General features: G+C 41.5%; 1 protein-coding gene across 1 annotated transcript in view; it reads right to left on the bottom strand.

The window, feature by feature from the left end:
* Nucleotides 1–7588: 7588 nt before the first annotated feature.
* Nucleotides 7589–11349, bottom strand: part of fam184ab (family with sequence similarity 184 member Ab) — a 210289-nt gene continuing 206528 nt past the window's right edge. The window contains exons 16-17 of the mRNA XM_041188881.1: nucleotides 8702–8806; nucleotides 7589–8512 (exon numbers count right to left, since the gene is read on the bottom strand). Coding sequence (XP_041044815.1) covers nucleotides 8303–8512; nucleotides 8702–8806 — 315 coding nt within the window. The 3' untranslated portion in view covers nucleotides 7589–8302. The remainder of the gene's footprint in view (nucleotides 8513–8701; nucleotides 8807–11349) is intronic.

The following is an 11349-nucleotide window of genomic DNA, read 5'->3' as shown; positions in this document are numbered from 1 at the left end:
AGTTCAACTCCCATTCCCAGGCTAAGGGAAGGCTTCCTGAAACCTACAGCCCAAAAACGATTCTTTACTGCAGAGTGCTAACCTGAAGGTTGAGAGTCCAGGCCAAGCAGCTGGTATGCTTTTTGAAGTATTACAGATCACAGAAGCAAGTATCAGTAACTTTGAAAATGTTAAACACTTGACAGAGCACACGCCCGACCCCACTGAGCCCTCTTATCCCGCCTGTGGATGACATTTATGCAAATGTCTCCTACCCACCTGCCCGTTGCTCCCATGTGCCGACCCGAAGATCGCATGGGCCCCGAAAAATCATCGTCAATTGGCGCCTCAAAGGCCTTAAGTGACCCGTTAATTAATGGCGGGTGCACATCGGATATCATTGTGCACCTGCCCACCAAAATATTGTGATGATGTGCGGTGACATCGGGAGGCTCGCCCAACGTCACTGCATGTCATTTTACTCATCGGTGTGTGGGTCTCGCCCCCGCACGTCAACGGGAAAATTCTGCCCTATATTGAGCTAGAAGCTAAAATAAAGATAAACAGACTTAAAAAAAATGTGCTTTTAAAAATATGTTTAATTCTTAATCATTGTGGGGAAATGTGATATCCCACAAACATAAAATTAGCTTTTCAGGGCCAGTAAGGCTGATTAACAGTAATTATGAACTTAATATACTGCTAAACACCCAGTTACCTCTCATTCAGCAAGGTGCAACTTTTTCCAAGGTATTTACAGGGAGACTAACAGTTCAATTCACAATTGTAAGGGAGATGATAGTCTGCGGGAACTTCTACAGCACATCATCTGAAGGAACTAGATTTACTGACAGCAACTTTTGGATTTCCACATTATTCTGCACAAGTTTGAACTTCTGAAGTTTCAGTGAAGTAATGATGGTGTGCACTGACAGTTTTACTATCATTATCATAGCAAAATCCAGGCCTCTACATGGAATCAGTTACAGCACAGAAAGCCATTTGGCCCCTTCATGTATGTGCTGGCTCTCCTGAGGAACAATTCACGTACTGCCACTTCCCTGCCCTCTGCTTACATCCCTGCGCATTCCTCCCTTTTTAGATATTTATAAAATTCAGAAAATGTAGAAAAATACACGGCATAGGAAGTGGTCACCCTGCCCAACGTGTCTGCACTGGCCAAAAAAAAGCCACTCAGCCTCATTCCCTTTTCTCTCTCATCCTTTAACTCATTCCTTATAACCTATCTCTTTGACCAAACTTCTGACCATCTACCCTGCTATCTTCTTCCTTGGCTTGGTATCAAGATTTAATTTACCTTGGAACTTTCAGTAACGTTAAAGACACTGTTCTAATTTTCAACTTATCCTTTAATTCTTCATCATACGGACTCGAAATGTTGACTGTGTTCCGCTCCGCAGATGCTGTCAGACCTGCTGAGTTTTTCCAGGCATTTTTGTTTTTGTTGCAGATCATCCTGAAATGCTCCAAATGGGGAAGAGCACTGATGATTTAGGGAAAGTAGACCCTCCATTTAAAAGCACATTTCACAACCTTAGGAGATCTCAAAGTGCTTCACAGCCTTCAATGAATGACCTATTGAAGTGTATTCACTGAGCAGAATCGACCCAGGTTTGCACTAAGTATGGTACCCGGCAGGAAAAAGAACGTTTTACCCACCGGTTTTTCACGCTGCATCATCCCAATCCCGCATTAATCATGCATTCCTGGGAAACACACTCTTTCACTGGTGGGCGACCTCCGATTCGCCCACCACGCTGTCACCTTGCCGCATCCTCACGCTGGGGGCACATCTCTTAGTGCTTCCAGCCCCGGACTGCTGCTCAGGAGACATGGCCCTGAAAGACAAGAAGACTGCAGTCCCTCGAATCTGTAGCGCAACCCTGGGACGACTTCTGGACACTGTTGGAGCCCGCTAAGATATCGTTTACCCCAACTCTGGCCCCAGGAGGCCCATCTGTATCACTACTCCGGCTTGGGTGGTGATGGCAGAGGTGGTATGCGCCAATGCTGCACAGAAGTTGGCCATCCAGTGCAGAAAGAGCATGAATGATCTCATCTGTGTCACCAGGGTAAGGCAACCATTTCATCACTCCAAACTCTCACTCACATATTCATCTCATCTACTCTGGAGACTGTCTCTTCAGCCCTCACCTTCTTGAGGCCACTTGCACAGACCAACATGTCTCCCAACACACATCCTGGGATACGCCCCTTTCCCAGTAATGCTCTAGACCTGCAGTCTCTTCCCTTCCCTGCGGCCACCCCTTTCCCAAGCAAGCCATAGCCCTGCAACTGTTGAAAAGCCTTATGGCAGGTCTCGTTGTTGTGCTGCCTGCAAAGAACATAAGTACTAGGGGCAGAAGTAGGCAATTCAGCCCCTCGAGCCTGCCCCGCCATTCATTACGATCATGGCTGATCTCATTTTGGCCTCAACTCCAAGTTCCCGCCCTCTCCCCATAACCTTTCAACCCGTTACTAATTAAAAATCTGTCTATCTCCTCCTTAAATTTATTCAGCTTCCCGGCATCCATTGCACTCTGAGGTAGTGAATTCCACAGATTCACGACCCTTTGAGAAAAGTAATTCCTCCTCATCTCTGGTTTAAATCTACCACCCCTTAGCCTAAAACTATGGCCTCTCGTTTTAGAATGCCCCAGAAGGGGAAACATCCGCTCCACGTCTACTTTTCTATGCCCTTTAGCATCTTATATAGCTCAATTAGATTTCCTCTCATCCTTCTAAACTAAAGCCTGGAGCTGAAGACCACAAGTGCTGCCCAAAGCAAGGTAGGCAAACGAGCCTCAAAGTCCCATGTGAAGTGCAGCTCGACACGTGCACGTCTCTTATGTTCATGTTTTGGAATGTTGTGAAACACATCAGCATGCTCAGATCCAGTGTGGCGGGAGATTCCGGCGAGCTTGGCATATATATATGCAGATGTATTATAATGAAGTTCCTGACGCGCGTCGATAGGAAGCGCGGATTGTCATTGATGGGTGGGGCGGACATTTGCAAACTGGTTTCACGATGTTATGAAGCTAATTTTTGGCCTTCCCACCATATTGCCCACTCATGTCCACCATGATGCCCGATGCCAGTGGGCATGGAAAATTCTGTCCATTATTGTGGGCAGAACTCAGCAGTCAAATTGCACAAGTATGGTCCCACAAGCATTGGGATAAGCATTAAATAATTTGTTATAGTCATGTTGGTCGAGAGATTCTGGTCAGAATACCACAACATCTCCCCTAATTCTATGTCCATCTTAAGACGGCAGACAGGTGGTCAGTTTAACATCTCACTCAAAAAATGACACCTTGAGAGCACAGCACTGCTTCAGTGTGATGAGATCAAAGGATTGGGAAAGAAACAAAAGGGCAATGAGGAAATGTGAAGTACAGTGGATTAATTCAATTTCACATCAGTTGCAGAAAGAGATTGGATTAAAAATGAGAAAGCAAAGAAACAAAAAGAGAAAAAAAGGTTCAAAATTTAAATTTTTTAAAAATCTCATCACAATTGACTATGTGCAGGATTGAGATTGAACAGTTTAAATTTTTCCCCTTCTGGGCTAGAAAGATTGTTTGGCTTTGGAGTAACAATTATCACAACATAAAAAAGGTACTTATGCTGTTCAGTTAAAGCCCAAACTTTCTTTGGCAAGTTTAAAAGGAAATTAATATGCAAATTCAACAAGTTCTTAAAAATAATGAGGAGGTTAAGGATAAAATGAAATTTGTGCTAAGCAAATGATGAAGTGGCGTAAACTGCCTCGAAAATTCTAGAGATTTGCAACTCGTGGCACATTTCTTATTCCCCTGAATTTGCTGGAGAATTTGCACATTAATAGTGGCATGCATCACTAACATGCCACTATTTTTCCAGCAAGACCGGAGCCAACAGGTTAAATTGAAGAGAAGGGAGTAAAGCGATATTGGACAGATTGGTCATGGGATTAAAGTTACTGTTCATGTGTAAGAGAATGTGAAAGATAATTTCTATACAATGATCAAAAAAGTAATGCAAATTACAAATCAATGAAACACAGCCAAAATTTGTTCAACTAAACTAAATCATAATTTTAAAAACCTTGCACAAAATACAACATTAAAATGCAAAATAAAAGATAACATGCAGGTTAGTTTAAAACATCTTCATAGCATAAAGGGGTGTAAATAATGTTTGATTAGTGGCACCAACATGCTGTGGTTAACATGATGCAGGCATAAGTACAGAAACAAAACAACAGCTGGTCTGTAAAATGTATTTATTAAAATAAAAAAATATGCTTTAAAAAGTGCATGTTTTACATCAAATGGTAGCTACCTAACAAAGCAAAATACAGATACAGTAAGCCATTACAGCTAAAGTCCAGATAATAAGAAATTAACAACTTAAAATAAGAACAATCCACAAATCAATGGCAAAAATAAATAAAAAACAACAAATCAAGCGAAAGCACTCACACAGATAGATGTATGAGTGCTTTCAAATAAAGCTGCAAGATTCCTTTATCTGCTTTTAAATATAGCAAAATATATAAACATATGTAAACCTTAAAAAATGGTGTAGCAGCTCCTGTGCAATTATAAATAATTTGTATAGACTATGTTTGGTTTTACTAATTATTTAGAATATGTTGCAGCATCAGGTTTTTGATGATCATTTTAAATTTGGCCACATTATAATCGCTTGATTTTAAATTAATAGAATTAGGTTGAGAGTGACAAAAATTATAGCTGTGGAAACTGTAGATTTAATGGCAAGGAGTATAGGCATAAGTCACTGGGCTAAATACAATAGTTAACAATTGACATGAAGAAATGATCTGAAACCTGAAATAAAATTTAGAAGAAGCACCATACACACGTTATAATTTCAGTTCTGAAAAAAAAATCTATCAGAAAATGCACTTTAAAAAAGTCTAATGTCATTCACATTTTTAAACAAGAATGATGTTATTCAATTACGTACTCAACTGTTAATATAGTCCATTATCTTTGTTTCAAACATGACTTTTCTCAAAGCATACTATCTGGAAAGTCAAAACTGCCACATTTTCTACTCAAGAGAGGAAGGAGATCCCAATGGATCTCTAGTCCACTAAGTTCTGTGCAGCCTGTTTTCATATAAGGTCAATTGGAAACCTCTTAATAACAAATCACATTTTCTTGCAACATATTCACCAACCATTGATAAAAGCAAAAAACTGCGGATGCTGGAAATCCAAAACAAAAACAGAAACTGAAATACCTGGAAAAATTCAGCAGGTCTGGCAGCATCGGCGGAGAAGTGCTCTTCTCCGCCGATGCTGCCAGACCTGCTGAGTTTTTCCAGGTATTTATGTTTCTGTTTTTGTTTTGCACCAACCATTCTCTGACAGGAGGCCTATTAGCACATATCTATGTTAATCTCTGCTACAGCATGCTTCACACCTCCAAGTAGCCACCCTTCTTGCTGGAAAAACAACAAACAATGACTCGTTCTCAAAGACACAGTTGAGAGTCTTTGAATTAACCATGTGTCAATTCACATACAAGTCTTATTTAACACTCAATGGTAACAATGGCAAGAACCTTCCAGCCCCACCAAAGTAAATGGAAGTTTCAATGGCCCGCCGCATCCGTTGCAGTAGGACCTGCTATGCCAGGGCCACAAAATCCCAGCCAATGTGTGACTGACATCAACACAGACACAGACCAGGTACTGTGCATCTTGTTTCTAAAGTGGCCTCAGTCAAGTTTGGCTGTATTCACATTTATCGTGAATGTATGAGATGTTTTCCTATATGCATCAAAACAGCAAATTAAAATGCCCCTTGACACTCAATGGCATTACAATCGCTGAATTCTCCACTATCCACACCCTGGAGGTTACCACTGACCACAGAATGAACTGGACCAGCCATATAAATTCTGTGGCTACAAGAGCAGGTCAGAGGCTGCAGGAGGAATCCTGCAGTGAGTAACTCAGCTCCTGACTCCCCAAAGCCTATCCACCATCTACAAGGCACAAGTCAGGAGTGTGATGGAATGCTCTTCAATTTCCTGGATAAGTGCAGCTCCAACAACACTCAAGAAGCTTGACACCATTCAGAGCAAAGCAGCCCTCTTGATTGGCACCCCATCCACAAACATTCACTCCCTCTACCACCGATGCACAGTGGCAGCAGTGTGTGCCACCTATAAGATGCACTGCAGGAACTCACGAAGGCTCCTTAGACAGCACCTTTCAAATCCACGACCACTACCATCTAGAAGGACAAGGGCAGCAGACATATGGGAACAAAACCACCACCTCCAAGCCACTCACCGTCCTGACTTGGAAATATATCACTGCTCCTTCACTGTTGTTGGGTCAAAATCCTAGTACTCCCACCCTTACAGCACTGTTGGTATACCTACACTACATGGGCTGCAGCGGTTCAAGAAGGCAGCTCACCAGCACCTTCTCAAGGGCAATTAGGCATAGACAATAAACACTGGCCTAGCCAGTGATGCCCACATCCCATGAATGCATAAAAAAATTTAAACTTCAATGCAGTAGCTATGGTGCATGAAAACTCAGTTCACAATTACTTTGTGCATGTTTATCCTGGATGATGATATTGAAAAAAGCAATATGCTTTACATTTCATGCAGTAACGGTTCTGTGCAAACCTAGATGCTGGCTGAGAAAATGCTGAGTTAAAACATTTGAGTAAAAAAATCGAACCTGAACACCTAGCTCTCATTGCAACCCAAAGCACCATTATTACTTCTATTCACACTTTGTTTCTAGCTGAAACTGTGAATGCCAATGCAGGTACAAATTTGGAATGATTTTATACTTGAAATGCAATTCTACTGCCAACTTGATTAAAATGTCTCAATTAAATTAATCTTTCACAGTCACTGCTTTTTTTTTCAATTCACCATGGGTCTTCGGGGTAAATATGAATATAAATAAAAGACAGTAATCCAGTGAAGGATGCAAACTGCACCAGAGGCTCTACAGATAATGGATGTTAGGCCTCATTAAAATGGAGCTGGTGTTGCACAACAGCCAGTCATTGCAGTAGTGAAAAATATTGCTGTTGCTAGCATCGCAGTGGCCCTCAGGTAAATGTGTCTCAGCAGCACAGGAATACAGGCACAATACACGTCACAATTTCAGTGGTGAATTTTTATCAGCAAGGGCAATTATTGTGGTCTTGCTATTTGTGAACTTTTATTTAAAAGTGCCAGCTGAAACACTGTATGAGCAAGACCTTCTTCTACTGTTTAAATGCTGCACAGATTATGAACATCGATATAGTTAAAATGACAGAACTGCTTTCAGAAGTTTAAAAATTTCAGCATCTCTTCATTGAGCATTTAAAGCCCTGCTTAGTAACAAAAAGGTTATCCAAAAGAAAAAGGTAGCGCATCTTAAGGAGTGGAAAATTAAAAATTCATAAAAAAGGACCAACATTATTTTATGCTAATTCATGTCGGTTACACTTGAAACCCTAACCAACGTAAATAAAAGGGTAAAAGTTAAAGAGGAAAAAAATCAGCATATAAATCAGAACTATTGAAATAATGGCTGAACACAAAGCAATTTAAAATTAAATGTGGTTACCATTAGGCTATTAAAATAACAACGTTAATGAGGCCTGCACATTTATTAGAAGACGTCATTAAGTAAATTTCAAATTTATGCATAAATTGCAGAACAAGGGGGAAAGCACACTTTAACTGCAAAAATGTGAGTTTGAAATCGATAACGGATCCATACTGAAGACTTGTCTAATCCTAGTTTCGGTAATTAATGTTAAATTGTAAAAGTGTAGTTTTGGATCATGGCCAGTTTGTATCATCACCTCTATGAACATAAGAAATAGGAGCAGGAGCGGGCCATTTCGCCCTTTGAGCCTGCTCCGCCATTCAACAAGATAATTGCAGATCTTCTCCCTCAATTCCACCTTCTTGCACTATTGTCATATTCCTGGATTCCCTTGGTCTCCAAAAAGTTAACCATCTCTATCTTGAATATACTGAACACTTGAGCATCTACAGATCTCTTGGGGAGGGAATTCCAAAGATTCAAAACTCTTTGAGAGAAGATATTTCTCCTCATCTAAAAGATTGACCCTTAATCAGAGACTGTGACCCTTAGTTCTGGACAGCCAGGTTAACCATTCTCACAGCATCCACCCTGCCAAGCCCCTTAGGAATTTTATGTTCCAATGAGATCACCTCTTGTTCATCTAAACTCTAGGAAATATAAGCCTAGTCTACTCAAACTCTCCTTATGTTATAAACCTCGAGGTGGATGCTCACCTCAGAAATCTTTTTGCCTCTTTTGAAGGTACTGGCTGGGGTAGAGGCTTGTTGCTATTGAACCCAATATCATGAACAGGGGAATTAGGAATTGGCTCCAGGCGGTTGTGCTGATGTTGCCCATTTCCCCCTCCTGCAGATTCCAAAGCACTTAAATTTGGGGCACTGACAAAGCGATTGGCAATTTTATCATTCTTTTTCTTCTGCTGCAATAGAAATAGGAAAATTGAACAAAATATTAATTCCAAAGATAGTTCATTGTTAATTAGTTTAATAAATCTACAATGTGAATATAGATGATCAAAAGTATTCACCTTGAAGATAAGTAAGCACAAACTATAGGTAACTACAGGATACTAAGCAAATTACAAAATAAATGCTCCTGTGAAACAAACCTTAGCTAGAGGATTGATGACTCCTACATTAGGGATAGCATTAAAAACCTTGTTGAAATTTGTTTCTCTGTTCACCAGTTCCAGCTGGTAAAATTTTTTGTCATCCTGTTAAAAGTAAATGTCAAATATTAAAATATGCATTCTATAACTATTTCTTTTTATAATTGCATTGATAGCTTAACATGGTACAACATTCCAAGGTCTGACACAAGAGCTTAATTGGACAAGAACTGACATCAAGACAAAGGAGCAGATATTCAGACAGGTGGCTAAAAGCTTGGTCAATTAAAATGTTAAAGGGTTAAATGTGGCCTTAAAGGGTGAGACAGTGATAGAGAGGTTTTGGAAAGGTATTCCAGAGTTTAGGGCATAGCCGACCCAAGGCGAGGCTGCCTAAGCAGGAAGTGGATATTTAAGTTTGTGGATGGGCTGCCGATCAAGCAGACTTTGTCCTGGATAGTGCTGAACTTCTTGAATATTGATTGATAGAGCTGCATTGATCCAGGTTAAGAAAGATTCCAACACACTACTGATTGTATCATATAGTTGCTGGAGGTGCTTTGGGAAGTCAGGGTGTGAGTCACTCATCACAGAATAACCAGTGTCTGACCTGATCCTAAATGCTATGGCAGTTATGTGGTTGGTTCAGTTCTGTTTCAGGTGAATGGTAATGCCGAGGATGTTCATGGTTGGGCATTTGATTATTGTAATGATATTGAATGTCAAGGAGAGGTGGTTAGATTATCTCTGTTGGAAAAGGTCACTGCCTGGCACTTGCATAACCCTTATTATGTCAAATCTGGATGTCATTCAAGACTTGTTAATTGCACGCCAGGAATGTTTCATTACCTGAGGAATCCTGAATGAAGCTAATCACTGAACAATCATTAGCAAATATCCCCATTTCTGACAGAAACAGAAAATGCTGGAAATATATTGGAGCAGAGATGATTGGCCTCCAACTATGATTCTAGCTACTGGTGGTGCCCCACACTCCAACCTCATTAACTTCAGTTTTACCAGGGCTCTTCAGTGCTGCACTTGATGTCAAGAACAATCATTCTCACTTATCTCGGCAATTCACCTCTCGTGTCCATGTTTGAACCTAGGCTGTAATAAGGTCCGGAGTCAAGTCATCCTGGTGGAAACCAAATTAAGCATTGTTAAGCAAGTTGCTGGTGAGTAAGAGATACTTGATTGTTCTTGAGAAGTTGGAAAGACTGCAGGAAGTCACAGAGAAAGGAAGAGGTGAGTACAAGAAGGGCTTTGAACATGAGGGTAAGAATTCTAAAAATGAGGCACGAGGCAATGTAGGTTAATGACCACAGGGGTTATAGGCGAATGGGGCTTGAGTTGAGACAGTCTATAGGAAGCAGAGTCTTGAAGGACTTATGCTTACAAAGGGTGCAAGATGAGAGGCCTGAAATAGTCAAATCTACTTTTATTTATTTGTTCATGGGATACAGATGTCATTAGCTAGGCCATTACCTATCTCCAATTGCCCTTGAGAAGGTGGTGGTGAGCCACCTTCTTGAACCACTGCCGTCCATGTTTTGTAAGAACACCCACAGTAAAGTTAGGAAGGGGGGTTCCAGGATTTTGACCCAACGACTGTGAAGGAACAGCAATATTGTTCCAAGTCAGGGTGGTGTGTAGCTTGGAGGAGAATTTGAAGGCGGGGGCTTTCCCACGCATCTGCTATTCTTGTCCTTCCAGGTGGTAGAGGTTGCAGATTAGGAAGATGCTGTTGAAGAATCTGTGGTGAGTTGCTGTAGTGCATTTTGTAGATGGCACACACTGCTGCAACTGTGCATCAGTGGTAGCGGGAGTGAATATTTATTGTGGTGGATGGGGTGCTAATCAAGTGGGCTGCTTTGTCCTGGATGGTGTCAAGCTTCTTGACTGTTGTGGGAGCTGCACGCATCCATGCAAATGGAGTGTATTCCATCACACTCCTGAATATTTCTTGTATGTAGTGGACAGGCTGTGGGGAGTCAGGTGAGTCACTCGCTGCAGAATTCCCAGCCTCTGACCTGCTCTTGTAGTCACAGTATTTATATGGCTAGTCCAGTTCAGTTTCTGGTCAATGGTAACCCTCAGGATGTTGACAGTGGAGGATTCAGTGATGGCAATGCCACTGAATGTCAAAAGGAGATGGCTAGATTCTCCCCTCTTGAAGATGGTCATTGCCCGGCACTTGTGTGGCTCAAATGTAAATTGCCATTTATCATCCCATGCCTTAATATTGCCCAGGTTTTGCTGCATATGGACACAGGCTGCTTCAGTATCTGAGGAGTCATGAATGGTGCTGAAGTTGTGCAAACATGCCCCATTCTGACCTTATGATGGAGGGAAGGTCTTTGATGAAGCAGCTGAAGATGGTTGAGCCTGCGACACTACTCTGAGAAGCTCCTGCAGCTATGTTTCAGGGCTGAGAGGGCTGACCTCCAACAATCGCAACCATTTCCTTTGTGCTCAGTACAACTCCAACCAGCGGAGAGTTTCCCCCGATTGCCATTGACTTCAGTTTTGCTAGGGCTCATTGATGAGGCACAGTGGCATACAGTTGGGAGTTGCCCTGTGAGTCCTCAACATCAACTCTCATGGCATCAGGTCAAACATGGACAAGGAAACCTCCTGCTGATTAC

Source organism: Carcharodon carcharias, chromosome 5 (genome assembly GCF_017639515.1).
Source record: "Carcharodon carcharias isolate sCarCar2 chromosome 5, sCarCar2.pri, whole genome shotgun sequence".
Lineage (NCBI taxonomy): Eukaryota > Metazoa > Chordata > Chondrichthyes > Lamniformes > Lamnidae > Carcharodon > Carcharodon carcharias.
The sequence above is the reverse complement of the archived record's forward strand: the minus strand, read 5'-3'. Positions and strand labels throughout refer to the sequence as shown.